The sequence below is a fragment of the Myotis davidii genome, unplaced genomic scaffold, assembly GCF_000327345.1.
Source record: "Myotis davidii unplaced genomic scaffold, ASM32734v1 scaffold456, whole genome shotgun sequence".
NCBI classification, from domain to species: domain Eukaryota; kingdom Metazoa; phylum Chordata; class Mammalia; order Chiroptera; family Vespertilionidae; genus Myotis; species Myotis davidii.
This window is the reverse complement of record NW_006287375.1, coordinates 358,520-373,837: the sequence shown is the minus strand read 5'-3', so window position 1 is coordinate 373,837 and position 15,318 is coordinate 358,520. Positions and strand designations below refer to the sequence as shown.

The following is a 15,318-nucleotide window of genomic DNA, read 5'->3' as shown; positions in this document are numbered from 1 at the left end:
GTGATTTGGAGTGTTCTGATCCATGCTGGCCTTTTTTCCGGCTACTGCTCCCACTACTGCTATATGAATCACGGTCATGCCTCTGGCTACTACTATTAGTGCCACCACTGCCACCTGCACTGGTCCGCTGGCTACTGTGTCCACTCTGTAAGCCTGAGGACCGTTTCTGAGACTGAGAAGTGCTGGGTGCAGGTCCTACAGGAGTCCATTTGCTACTCTGATGAGAGCTCCCATGTCTCTGTTCAAAGAAATTTGGGTTAGATTTTTCATCTGCTGTCGGTGGTGCTGCAGGCTTGGGAATTGCAACAAGCTTTGGTATAGATCTGTCTCCTATGAAATCCTTCATTTCATCGTAGTTTCCAAGCATACTCTGAATACGACTTGATAGCTTATCTTCTTTACTAGTCTACAAAGAAATGTAAAATATAATTATACAATTAGCATAACTTGAAATAAGAGATGCTTCTAAAGTGACTTTCCAAACTTCAAATGGAAAGGGTCTTTCATCATATCTTAAGGTTAACAACTCAAAGCAAACTCCAAATATATAACTTTTAAGTGAAAACAATGCACTGAAAGTGAAAAACATTCATGCTAAAACACTAATATATTCTATAGGACACTGAGAAGTATATATAATAAATAGGTTCAAGGAGGGGAAAAATACAAGTTTCACCAATAAATATACTGACACAGTACTGAAAATTTTTTCAAGAACAGGAAAAGTAATCTGCCTTTATGTAATTAAATTCCAGGTCATCAGATTAGTCATACACTGGCAGTCTAGAAAAACATTATATTCCTAATAATTCAAAAATTTAGTGAAACAAGTTATACCCAACTACTGTTTTTTAAATTTTAATTCCTCTGTTACTTTGACTCATCAAATTAAGAAAAGTACCAGCAACAAATTAAGCATAGAAAATCCACTGGTAAAAGTTTTAAATTCTCCCCAATAAATTTAATTTAAATGAATAAATAAGTAAGGTTTAAATCCTAACTACTAATTCTGACCAATAAATGCTCCACTATTTGAAGTCAATAGTACATACTTTAAACTTCAAGAATTATTCTTGGATAATAAGAAAGTCCAAGATATATCCAAGCTTTAGGACTCTTTCACATTCATACACATGGAAGAAAGAAAGTCTACCAATTAGATCACTAGTATTTTATTTTGTGGTTGGCATGAATCAATAAGGACTTTAAATCTTTGAAAATCAGTATGATCCCTTCTAAACAAGAGAGTTAAATATACAGCAACTTATAGACAATATCAAGATTAGAAATAAAATCCAATTCATTACAGCGTAGTTACAAAATAAATGGTAGTATGATTTTCATTACTAATTCAAATCTCAGGTTTTGTGTTATACTCATATAAATCATGTCAGTGTAACTGCCTTTATTAGAAAATCCTTAAAAGCTCTGAATGCATGGCTTTTATAGATCTCATATAATTTCCATAAACATTAAATGTTCTAAGGGTAAATCCAGGATATGCTGTTACATTTATTTATTTATTTGTTTATTTTTATTTTTTGCTGTTACATTTATATTTCATCAGAAAAAAGTCTAACATACTTCTCAATCTCATACTATGACAATAATGGTCATTACTGCTGCTATACATTGTATTATAGCAATTATATAAAATATGTCATTAAAATGTAAAAATAGTTCAAATGAAACCCAAAGCCAAATCAAATATTAGTGGCCACTACAGCTATATTAGAGTCATCAGAAGTGGTACCACTCAGTGTTTTATGTCATCCCAAATCAAGCACAATGGTAGTTATAAAAATAGCAATTGGTTCCATTTATTGAACAACTCTGACAATATGCTTTACTCTAAATCTGATATTGTTAATTAAGCATTCATACATTAGAAAGAATCAGAGAATTCAGTATGTGACAATACAAAAGAAACAGATTGATACTGAAAATACATTTATTCAAACATACTAATAAGTCACTGAAACTTAGTTAACCAAGTAACGGAATAGGCAGAAACAAAGAATCTATGAAATATATTCATTTTGATTGATGTTATACCCAAAGAACCTAGGAAACAGCAGACAATGAAGATTGATTCACAAAATTTTAACTTAATTTAAGGCTTAAAAAGGTGAAACACCTGCCCAAAGTTAGTAGTAGAGCCAGGAATACAGACATGAATGTTTGAGCTAATCCAGATCACATTTTCAAAATTATAGGATAGCAACTGGGGGGGAGATGGGCAATGACAATGACTTTAGGGCCCTCATAATACTCCATTTATTGATCTAGATCAGGGGTGGGCAAACTTTTTGACTCGAGGTCCACAATGGATTCTTAAACTGGACCGGAGGGCCGGAACAAAAGCATGGATGGAGTGTTTGTGTGAACTAATATAAATTCAAAGTAAACATCATTACATAAAAGGGTACGGTCTTTTTTTTCAATAGTTTTATTCATTTCAAACGGGCCGGATCCGGCCCGCGGGCAGTAGTTTGCCCACGGCTGATCTAGATAGTGATTATTATCAGGTTGTTCATGCTATGGAAATTCTTTTAGCTGTAACACAATTTGTATACTTTTCTGTATGCATCTTATACTCCAATAAAAGTACCCCAACAAAATACATTCCACTCAGAGGAAATGGTATACATGGTAACTCTTACCTAATACAAAAATTCAAGCTTAAACATTTTAAAAACAAAAATGTCATAGTATCACCCTAGCCGGTTTGGCTCAGTGAATAGAGCATCAGCCTGCGGACTGATAGGTCCCAGGTTCAATTCGGTCAAGGGCACATGCCCAGGTTGCGGGCTTGATCCCCAGTGGGGAGCATGCAGGAGGCAGCCGATCAATGATTCTCTCATCATTGATGTTCTCTCTCTCTCTCCCTCTCCCTTCCTCTCTGATTAAAAAATAATAATAATTTTTTAAAAATGTCATAGTATTGGGGGAAAAACATTCAGAGAAGGACAACTTACAACTTTGTATGGCTCAGCAAAGAGAGGAGAGCTAGGTGGGAAGGCGTCTTCACCCTGCTGAATTTCCTGATTCCGCCTTTCCCGTTCTTTCATACGCAGCACATTCCGGTCTTCACGGTTCATGTTGCTATGGGGAAAAAACACAATCTTTATATCACAAAAAGGAAAAGGAAAAATTAAAACTTCTCTACTGATTTTGTCAGTTTAATGCTTCAAACGTAGATTCCCTTTCACCTTCCAAATAATAATAGGCATTAGTGCTGAAGCTGGGTTTTGGCAATGATTTTATCAATTAATACCACCCCATTAAAACACTTAACCTTATCAACTTTTAAAGTATTCTGCTAGCTAAAAGTCAGCTAAACTTACACATTCAGAGGGAAGGTAATACTTAAACCCAAATCCTTAATGTTTCCTATAAGCCTTCCATGGCTTCCTCTTCAGAACTCTTAACTATTCTGTCATTAGAGGCATACAACCCACTCCCACCTACCACCCTCTCTCCCCAAGGTCCAGTGCTTGTCTCTACTTTACATCTACCTTATCTTGATTTCTTTTTGTCCCAAACACAGCTTCCTTGGTGTCCATCCTTATGGCAGTTTGACCTCAGCTTTGCTGTTGCTCTAGATTCCCTAAAAAACGACATTTCTGCTCTAAATACATTAATATTTCAATTAACACCTCAATAAATGGCAAAACTGAGGTTTTCAGCAATAGAATCTAAAATTAACTTGGGTTAGTAACAGTAGTTGAAATTGTGTTGGAAAAGAGAAAGACTTTTACGGTGAAGGGAAAAACAAGTGTGTCACTTCTATAATCATGACAGTACGGTGTCTTTTCACTAAGAATAGACTAAGGAAAATAGTTTATTTATAGCAGCAGGGATTTTGGTTAAATAGATAATGAAAAAGGTTTTCAAACCCTGGGACAAGGAATTACCAGGGACTCTGCAACACTCTTCCCTGGAGTTAGATTAAACCACCTGTCCTAGTTTTACTTATTTTTTAATTTTTATTGATTTCAGAGAGGAAGGGAGAGGGAGAGAAAGAGGAAGAAACATAAATGATGAGAGAGAATCACTTGACTGGCTGCCTCCTGCATGTCCCCTACTGGGGATCAAGCCCGAAACCCAGGCATGTGCAGCACTGACTGGTATCGAACCCAGGACCCTTCACTCCACAGACCGAAGTGCTATGCACTGAGTCAAATCAGCTAGGGCTGTCCTGGTTTTGATTAAAAAAAGAAAAAAGTCCTGTTGGAAGCCAAAGGTAAAAATCAAGTTATACTATGTGCAGGATTTTTAGACTTATGATTTATAAATCAAACCTAATCGGAAAATTAAAGTCCATAAAGATTGGAGGAAACTTAATTGTAAAATTACAATGGACATACTCTTGAGGAATTGGTTAGAACAGTACAATATTCAAAGATAAACCTTTCTGATTTGCATAATTAGTACCTTACATTTAATATTTTTAAAAGTATTCTAAGTGTTCCAAATGTATATTTAAGTTGTTTCTTATTTGTACAATTTTCTAATAAACTTAGAAAAGAATATAAGTTTTTTGAGGTATGGAAATAGTGTGTGCTTTGTTCGGTCTTCTGTATGGTGCTAGTATTTAGCACCATACAGAACCACAAAAAGTGTATGATAAATAATACCATGCAACATCTACACTTCAGTATTCAGAGAATAAAACCAAAGACCATATATTATCCTCCAGCTCACTTGAAACAACTAATAATTATATATCACTAACAATCAAGTTTCAAATACTAGTAGACCTCTTAACCTATGGTGCTGGAACATACAAAGTTATTTGTATCTGAGAATTTAAGGGGCATGTTAACTAATGATTTCTTTACATTTTATAAATTCAATTCCTGAAAGATCAGAGAACAGAAATGCTTTCTTTAAACTATGATTTAATTTTATGTATTCAACAGCACTGAAATAATCATGCAAGAAATACTTGTACATTTATGGCAAAAATAGGTACGATTTCCTAAATAAAATCCCTCCTATAGTTACAAAAATCTTTTTCTTTTCTTAAACAATGAAAGTCATCCAACTGAATATTTCCTCTTTTAACAAAATGCCAAGAAGCTCAGAACTGCCCAGCCGGTGTGGCTCAGTGGCTGAGCACTGACCTATGAACCAGGAGGTTATGGTTCAATCCCCAGTGTGGGGCATGCAGGAGGCAATCAATCAATGATTCTCTCATCATTGATGTTTCTATCTCTCTCTCCCTCTCCCTTAACTCTCTGAAATCAATAAAAATACATATCTTTTTAAAAATAAGCTCAGAACTAAATTAACTGATTATTTAAAAGAACTAATATCCCAGTTGTAGTTCTTCTTTTCTATTTTTCTGATTTGACTTATTTTCGCATCTAATTTATAGCCTCCATTTTTTCTCTCCTGTATTTTCACATCAATATCTCTGCCTAAGGTAAAATAAAGTTTTCCAAAAGCAATCATTCCAGTAATCTGAGCTCTCCTAAAAGTAACATAAATTTAAATGAGTTAATTTAAAATATATCTTTGCAGTACAAAAACTATTTTATCGCATATCCCTCAGGATACATGCCAACTATTGTACTAAAATAGGATTGTTGTTGTTTTTTAATTAGCAAATTGCTATATCACAACAAAACCTATGGGACTTCTAGATAAAAGAATTTTGAAAAGAAAACTTGTCAGGCACAGGCACGCAGGTGGGAAGATTGCTTGGTTCAGAACTGTGGAACCTTTGGAGTATTACATCAGATTTTTAAAAGAGAATTCTCATCCTGATGGAAGAGAACTAGGTGAATTGAGAACAACTGTCAACATGAGTTCAGTTAGTATTGCAGATGGTTCTGTTTCAGTGAAGCTGGAAAATACTACACAAATTTTCAGTATTTGCAGCACTACAAACAGATGCCCCTGATAAAGGGTATGCTATTCCTAATGTGGATCTACCACCTCTGTGTCCCTCGAGATTTCGATCTGGACCTCCTCAAGTCAAAGGTAATTCAGGTGGTTTAGTTATAAGCAAGGACTATTTGATAAGCTACATGGAGAGTGACAACCTTGCTAGTAAAAATTCTCAAACATAAAACATCTAGTAATCAAAAACCAACACAGGCAATTCTCTCTTAATTAATTTCTTAAATATCATAAAGTAATGTAAATTCTAAACTTCAATTGAATTATAAATAGTCAAGGTTCCAATTTAGAAAATGGGACAATTAAGGATAACTGACTTTTATTTCTGGTTATATAACACTAGTGGCCCAGTGCACGAATTCGTGCACATTGAAAGGAAACTAATTAGAAAAAATATTTTAATATCACTATTCGCCCTTTTTCTATAATAGAAGTGTCAACCAAATTCACGATCAACAATGACAGATCGAAATACATGTGTGCAACTCGCACCAGTGAGAGCTTTATATGTATTGTGCATGCGTGAGTCAACTTAGCCTTTTATAGATATAGAATAAACTTGCTTAATTAGACCTGCTTTCTGATGTAGCCAAACTTTTTTCAACCCAGTGAAGCACCCCAACTTCTCTTTCAGGTAATTGTCAGCAACACAGCAGTAAATATCAACAAGAAGCAGGTTATTATTGTAAATCATGCAGGGAGAACAAAGGGCAAAATATTTAACTGCAGCAGTTTGACAATATACTGCACAGTGAGAAAACCTGAAGTCATTTTCAAGGTCCACCATTTCTTTTTTTTTTTTTTTTAAGGGTTCCGTTTTTTTGGTTTTTTTTGTTTTTTAATGTATTTTATTGATTTTTCACAGAGAGGAAGAGAGAGGGATAGAGAGCTAGAACATCGATGAGAGAGAAACATGGATTCCACTGAGTCTCCTATCTACCTACTCTAGGACTTCTGTGAGGATCAAATGAGATGAAGCACGGGAAAATGCTTCATAGACATTTGGTTAAAGTGTGAAATGTTCGAACTCAAGATGGCGGTGGAATAGGCAGACGCATCCCAAGGCTTGTCCCGGAGCAAATAGAATGAGCAGCTGAAACTAATAACACCCACCCGGAATTGGCGAAGTATACTCAGCTGGTGAGACAGTTTGCAGCTGGGAAGGGCAGAATTCCCCTGGAAAGCAGACATGTGAGCAGCACACTCTTGTCCAAGGAGCATCAGCCCCATGAGCAGCCTGCCTCAGGCCTAAGAGCAGCAGCCTCATGTGGCCTGCCCCTGTCCAAGGAGCAGCAGCTGTGTGAACGGCCAGCTTCCCCATCCGAGGATCAACAACCACGCAAGCAGTCCGACCTGTCTGAGAAGCAGCCATCACACGAGCAGTCTACCTACGTCTGAGGAGCAGCAGCCCTGCGCAGCCTGCCCCCATCCGAGGAGCAGCAGCTGCGCACAGTCTGCACCCTGCACTAGTCCGAGGAGCAGGAGCTGCGCAAGCATCTTGCCCTCGTCCAAGCAGCAGCAGCAGTACGAGCAGCCTGCCCAATCCGAGGAACAGTAGCTGTGTGAGCAGCCTGCCCCCCATCCGAGGAGCAGCAGTTCTGCGAGCAGCCGGTCCCCATTCGAGGAGCAGCACAAGCAGACCGCCCACGTCCGAGGAGCGGCAGCCCTGCATAGCACTCACTGGTCTGAGGAGCAGAGCCACACACAGCCTGCACCTGTCCGACGAGCAGCAGCCGGGTGAGTGGCCCGTCCCCGTCCGAGGAGGAGCAGCCACACGTGCAGCTCACTCCTGTCCAAAGAACAGCAGCTGCGCAAGCAGCCCACCCCAGTCTAAAGAGCAGCAGACTTGCAATCAACCTGTCCAAGTCCAAGGAGCAGTAGCCCCGCAAGCAGCCCACCACATCAGAGGAACAACATCAGCGTGCAGCCAGCCCCCCATACAAGGAAGAGCAGCCACGTGAGCAGTCCACCCCAATTCAAGGAGTAGCATCTGTGTGTGTAGCTTGCCCCCATCCAAGGAACAGCAGCCTTGTGATCAGCACACCCTCTGTCTGAGGAACAGCAGCTGTGTGTGAAGCCTCCCCCCACCAGCCAGAGGAGCCACCACAACTGTGAACAGCATCCTTTAGAGGAGCTGCTGCCAACTGAGGAGCAGCTGCTACCACAACTGCCTGGTGAGCAACCACAGCCCGAGGAGCCACTGCCACCCAAGGAGCAGCCCTGAATGACTCAACATGTAGATATGTCGGTGAGATCAAACATGGGTAGACAAAGAAACCCTCAAAGAAAAGAAAAGGAGGACTCGCCAAAAAAGCAGCTAAGTGAAACAGAGGCATGCAATATGACAGAAAAAGAATTCAGATTAAGGGTCTTAGAATGCATAAACCGGATGGAAGAAAAAATCAAAAATTTATGCAAGAATCAAAAAGAAATGGATGAAAAAATCAATAAATTATGTAAGAACCAAGAAGAAATGAAGAGTGATATAGCTGCAATAAAAAACACCACTGAAAGTTTCAACAGTAGACTAGGAGAAGCAGAGGACCAAATTAGCGAATTAGAAGACAGGGAAGCAAAACACACCAAAACTGAACTGCAATTGGAGAAAAAAATTAAAAGACAGGAGAAGAGCCTAAGGGAGCTATGGGACAACATGAAACGAAACAATATACGAATAATAGGGGTGCCAGAACAACAGAAAGAGGAACAAGGGTTAGAAAACCTATTTGAAGGAACATATCAGAAAAATTCCCTGACGTGGGGAAGAAAAAAGTCACACAAGCACAAAGTGTGAAATGTTTCCACCTGGCTATAAAGCAAGTCGTGTTCCTGGGCTGAAGAAAGTGCAAGGAGGCTAGTTGTCACTAGGGAGAGGAAGCTGGGCGTTGCTACATGACGTCATTACCCGGATGGTTAGACACTTAGTATATTAGCCTTTTATATATATAGATGGGAGATAGCGACGTAACCACAAAACGATGTACATCGAGTCCAACATAACCCGAGAAGTGTCTGTATACAAGATTAAAGCGTAAAACAAAATGACTGCAAATGGGCACAAATCATTTTGGGGTGATGAAAATGTTCTACAATTAGAAGTGTGGTGTTAAGTTGCATTACTTTATAAACTGATTAAAAATCATTGAATTATACACTTAAAACAAGTGCACTTTATGGGCTGCAAATTATATCTCAATCAAGCTGGTTTTTTTAACGGAATATTATCAACCTGAAAAGGATCCTTGATTACTATCATTTGTTAACTCTTCCTCTACATCCTGACCTTCCTGATGGACTTCACACCAGTACATTCCCTTAAATAACTGTAATGCTCCCCACTTTCTGCTAAAACCACGTGTTTCCCTATCAGAAACAACTGGGGGTAAAAGAAAACTGAGGTCTCACATCCTCCTCTTATACAATAAAAGCCTTAGATGAAAATTGTCCCCTCGACTAGGAGCTCAACCGCTTGCTATGATGTGCACTGACCACAAGGGACGGCGCAGAACATGGCGGGTGTCGGCAATGCAGAGCTGACAGCAGACAACAGTGGAGGCACTGCCAACCCTGATGGGCCCTGATGAGAGCAGGACTGTGGCGGGATGGTGAAGTGGGTGAGCGGGCGGTGCCAGGCCAAGGCAGATACGAGCGGGGGCCTGATCGCCCCATCGATGGCCCCACAGGTGGCAACCAGCAGTGGCAGCAGGGGGTGGGGCTGCCACCCAGCTCTCAGGCACTGAGGGAGCCAGATTGGGGGCCCAGTCCCAACCAATCGCCCCACAGATGGTGACCATCAGCCAGCAGGCCCTGATTGCCTAATTGGGGTTGGGCCCTGGGCTGGGATGGGAAACTAGGGGTGGGTGGTGGCGACCAACCTCCTGCAGTGCCCAGGCTACCTGGGGACACGGATGACGGAGACAGAAGTGTGGTGGAAAGGTGGTGTGTCTGAAGAGCTCGCTCTCACTCCCCCTGCTACTCTCCCTGGGACGCCAGAGCTCACGCAGTGGGGAAGCACCCAAGCTCAGGTGCCAGGCACCCATTAGGAGCCCTCCCCGCACTGGCATGGCCTCTTCCGGGTGAGCTGGGCTGCAGCTGCCAGGACAGCAGGTGCCAGTTGGGCTCCCCGTGGGTTTGCGTAGGAGCCAGTGTAGAGTGCACTGCCCACCCGGCTTCCATGCAGTGCTGCTGGGTGGCCCAGAGGCCCACACTGCGCCCTGGCCCATAACGTCTGGCCGTGCTCACCGCATCTCCAGGTGTGGACTCAGGTGCCATGACTCAGGCAAAGGGAGGTTCGCGGGGCCTGGGGGCCCAGAGGTCAGCTGGGACCTGCCCTTCCACACCAGACACTCGTGCTTTGATTGGCAGCCAGGCCTAGGGACTGCACCTGTGCACGGATTTTGTGCACCAGGTCTCTAGTTTAAATAAAATGGTGCTATTCAAAAGATAAAAGATATGGATGGAACAAATATTAGAGTCTATCAGGATCTCATACAATGAATTTGAACAACACTATAATAAACTAAACCTAACAGTTAAGTATAGAACACTCCACTCATCAACAGTGGAATATACATTCTTCTCAAGTGCACATGTAACATTCTCCAGGAAAAATTATTTGTTAGGCCCTAAAACAAGTCTAAATAAGTTTAAAAGGATTGAAATCATACAAAGTATGTTCTCAGATCACAATGGGATAAAATTAGAAAAGAAGAAAAATTGGGAAATTCACAAATATGTGGAAATTAAACTATACACTCCTAAATAACCAACTGGTCAAAGAAAAAATCACAAGGGAAATTAGAAAGTCCTATCAAATAATAAAAACAAAATCCTATACTAAACCTTATCAGATCAATTAAGGCAGTCCCTCCCCAGCTGGCCAACCCCCTGCATCCCTCCTCAGTCCCAATCAGGCACTGGTGGGGTCCCTCAGCCTAGCCTGTGCCCTCTCGCAACCCGGGATCCCTTGGGGGATGTCCGAGAGCGGTTTTAGCCCGATCCTGCAGGCCAGGCCCAGGGACCCCACTGGTACACGAATGCATGCACCAGGCCTCTAGTATAACTACTAGTATAAACACTGATATTAAACAAGGGGAAAGATTTGAAATAATAAAGATTAGAATAGAAATAAGTAAAATAAATAGAAGTAAATAAAAGAGAATCTATATAAAAACCTAAGCAACCAGCCAAGTGGCCAGTACCTATAATGTGCAATAACCACCAGGGGACAGACGCTCAATGCACAGACATGGAAACATGGAACAGACTGATGAATCTCAGAGGGAAGGGAGGGGGGGAAGAGATTAACCAAAGATCTGATATGCATACTAGAGCCCTGGTGCACAAATTTGTGCATCAGTGGGATCCCTCAGCCTGGCCTGGGGGGATTGGTGTAAACCAGTTCTCCGACATTCCCCGACGGGTCCCAGATTGTGAGAGGGCGCAGGCCAGGCTGAGGGATCAGGACCCCTAGTAGAAAAATAATAGAGAAAATAAACAAAACCAAAAATTGGTTCTTAGAAAAGACAAGAAAATTGACAAACCTTTAGTTACAATGACCAAGGAAGACTCAAATTACTGGGAACAACATTACCAACCTTACAGAAATAAAATTGGTTATAAGGGAATACAATAAAAAAAAACTTGTACACCAACAAGTTAAATAATCTAGACGAACAGAATTCCTAAAAACACACAAAATCATGTAATTTTAAATTTTAAAACAGTTTAAAGTGGTGTTCAGAGCCTGTTAACAAGGTTTCCTTCAATGAGAAAGTCTGAAGAGGTCACAAGGCAGGGAAACAAAAATGTACATCTGGAAATCAAAACCAATAATGAAACATCAGGTCCCAATACATGATTTGGCACAGAAAGACCTTTGCCCCAAAGTTTGTCATGAGACTTCTATGGCCTTCAGATTTAAAATGATGTAGTAAGAAACATGAAAGCAAAGGTAATTCCATACTATTTTTGCTTTTTTCATCATCTTTATATTATTTCAATTTCTCATAATCATGTTTCATAATCGCTCTCAACTAGGCTCTCAAAGTTTCCCAGAAAGTTTACTATCTTTCTCTTTCTTATTTCTCACAAGTATTTCATGGAGTCTATGACTCTCCCTCCTAATTTCCATTCCAAAAATGACTTGTCTTACTAGACAAAGATTAAAAACAAGACTAAAAATCAGAGAGAAATTGAGATATGTTGGTTAGATCATTTCTTTCTGCTGGTGGACACCACCGAGTAAGCAACGTTGAAGTCTCCCCTCCCAAAGTCATCATGTCTAAGTCATTCTTCCAAAGAGCTGGAACAGCTGGGGAAGCTCTTTATTAGAGGTTTGAGCTTTGAAACAACAGATGGGAGTCTGAGGAGCCATCTTGAGCAAGGGGGAACACTCATATGTGGTGATGAGTGACCCAAACTAATGTAAATATCTGATATGCAGGATGGTGTAAGGTGACCCCTGTGAAAGGGTCGTTCGACCGCCAAAGGGGTCGCGACCCACAGGTTGAGAACCGCTGACCTAAGAGATTATTTTGAACAGTATGTGAAAAGCAAAGTGGCTGAAATCATGACTGATTGAGGCAAAAAAAGAGAGGCTTTGCTTTTGTAATCTTTGATGACCATGCTTCTGTAGACAAGACTGTCATTCAGAAATACCATACTGTTTCGGGGGGTGGGGAGGAAGAGAACATATGTAATACTTTCAACAATAAAGACTTAATGTTTTTAAAAGAAATACCATACTGTGAATAGCCACAACTGTGAAGTAAGGAAAGTCCTATTTAAGCAAGAGATGGCCAGAGCTTCATTCAGCTAAAGAGGCTGAATGGTTCTGAAAACTTCGGAGGTGATCATGGGAGAGGTTTTGGTGGAAATGACTACTTTTATCATGGAGGAAACTTCAGTGGTCAAGAAGGCTTTGGTAGTAGCCATGGTGGTAGTGGATATGGTGGCAGTGGGGATGGCTACAATGGTTTTGGTAATGATGGAAGCAATTTTGAAGGTGACATAAGCTACAATGTTTTTGGCAATTACAACAATCAATCTCAAATTTTGGACCTATGAGAGGAGGAAACTTTGGAGGCAGAAGCTCTGGCCCCTATGGTAGTGGAGGCCAATACTTTGCCAAACCATAAAACTACGATGGCTATGGCAGTTCCAGCAGCAGCAGTAGCTATATGGCAGTGGCAGGAGGTTTTAATTACTTCCAGGAAACAAAGCTTAACAGGAGAGGAAAGCCAGAAAAGTGATAGGGAAGCTACAGGTTACAACAGATTTGTGAACTCAGCCTAGCACAATGGTGGCAGGATCTAGCTGCTACAAAGACATCCTATATAATAAAAGGCTAATATGCAAATTGACTGAGCGACGAAATGACCAATTGTTATGATGCGCACTGACCACCAGGGGGCAGATGCTCAACGCAGGAGCTGCCGCCTGGTGGTCAGTGCACTCCTACAGGGGGAGCGCCACTCAGTCAGAAGCCCTGAGCCGGTGGCAGCACTAAGGATGCCCAGGGGAGCAGGCCTAAGCTGTCAGTTGGACATCCCCCTGAGGGCTACTGGACTGCCAGAGGGCGCAGGTGAGGCTGAGGGACTCCCCCCCACACACTCGAGTGCACAAATTTCATGCACCAGGCCTCTAGTGATTTAGGTAATACTCATGTGAATGTGTAAAAAAAAACTTGAGGACTGTATTTGTGGCTAACTGTATAACAGGTTATTTTACTTTCTGTTCTGTGGAAAGTGAAAAGAATTCCAACAAAGGTTTTTAATGTAGATTTTTTTTGTACCCATGCTGTTGACTACTAAATATAATAGTCTGATCATGACACTGAATAAATGTATCTTTTAAAAAAAAAGTCAGATAGAAATCCTCTCATCAACCAACCATCTACTTTCAAAGTACTAGCATCTGCATCCATTCTCTTCTTTCCCCTCATTATAAAAGAAAAAGTATCTTTTTCTATCAAAGAATAAGTATGCCCATTTTGCTCTTTTTCTAGACCTTACTGACTCCTCTCCAGCAACTTCAACTTCAGCCTCTCTAATGAATCCTTTCTATCAGCATTCAAACATATTCTTTTTAAAAAGAAAGCCTTGACCCTGTATTTCTCACCAGCTACCACTCACTCTTTATCTTCTCTATTCTTGCTCATGGCTAAGCTTCTCAAGAGGACTCTTGGTGATTCTTCACTTCCCCTGAAATCATTCATTTTATAAAAAGTCCCCCCTCCAAAAGGTGTAAGGAACAAAATGGTGAGCACTTGAGTTACCCACAAACCATCTTAGAAAATATGGCACTGCCATTAGAGTGGAAGTCTCCTGTGTACCCTTCTATAAGTATCTTTGTCCTTTTACTGTATATGTGTGCATCCCTAAATAAGACATTGAATTGTTTTGTATGTTTTTCAACTGCTAAAATGGTATACTCTAAAAGATTCTGAGCCTTTTTAATTCTTAGCATTATATTATGAGGTTAACCCATGTTCATTTATTTTCACTGTTGTGAATCTACACAATTAACTTATCCATTCTCCAGTAGATAGATATTTAGGTAGTTTCCCATTTCTCTGCTACTACAAACAATGCTGTAATGATCACTTTTATACATATCTCTTTGTAACAATGAGAGTTTTTCTAGAATAGACACCTACAGATGGAATTGCTAGGTTGCAGGGTAGGAGCATCTTCAATTTTAGTAGATATAGACAAAATGTTTTCCAAAATGGATCCAATCACTATTTAACACTCTACTGTTTTCAACTTCCTACACTCTACCCCTTTGCCAAGATCTCTAGTAATTTGCAAGTTGCTAAAGCCAACAGACTATCATTTTAGTTGACCTACCATTCAACACATTCAGCCACTGAGTTCCTTAATACAGTACTTCTGAGTTCTGTAACCCTGGTCTTCCCAATTTTCCCAGTAATTCTGGCTCCTCCCCTTCAACCTATCAGACTTCTTAAAAGTTGATGCTCCTCTGTACTCAGCCATGGGTCTTATTCTGATTCAGTCTACATTCTCTCCCACAATTTCATTGCTTGAAATACCATCTATATGCCCAGAATCCAAATACCTAAATATTCTCCACATCAGATTTTTCTCTTCTGAGATACAGACCACATATCTAAGGACGTTGATCATGTTCTTTGAGGAATCTCAATCTTATTACATCCAAAAACTGATTTCTTGATCTGTCTTCCCCTGCCTCTACCAACTCCTAATCCAGTGATCCTCTCCTACCAAGCAACTGCTCTTGGTGAATCCTCCCTTCAACCTCTCTCCATATCCAATCCATAATTACAGCATCCAACATATATTTTTAATTAATCTGTTCACTTCTTTCTCCACAGCCATTGTTCAAAACAAACCATCATTTTATCTCCAACTTGGGAATGCTACA

At 40.4% G+C, this 15,318-nt stretch overlaps 1 protein-coding gene and 1 pseudogene across 1 annotated transcript in view; one reads left to right on the top strand and one right to left on the bottom strand.

Moving 5' to 3' along the window:
- AFF4 (AF4/FMR2 family member 4) overlaps window positions 1–12,012 on the bottom strand; it is a 73,589-nt gene extending 61,577 nt beyond the window's left edge. The window contains 5 exon segments of the mRNA XM_006759141.2: window positions 1–406; window positions 2,979–3,105; window positions 3,519–3,610; window positions 9,250–9,252; window positions 12,002–12,012. The exon segment at window positions 1–406 is cut by the window's left edge and continues 34 nt beyond it. Coding sequence (XP_006759204.1) covers window positions 1–406; window positions 2,979–3,101 — 529 coding nt within the window. The 5' untranslated portion in view covers window positions 3,102–3,105; window positions 3,519–3,610; window positions 9,250–9,252; window positions 12,002–12,012.
- On the top strand, window positions 8,889–13,241 carry LOC102772566 (annotated as a pseudogene).
- Window positions 13,242–15,318: the final 2,077 nt, after the last annotated feature.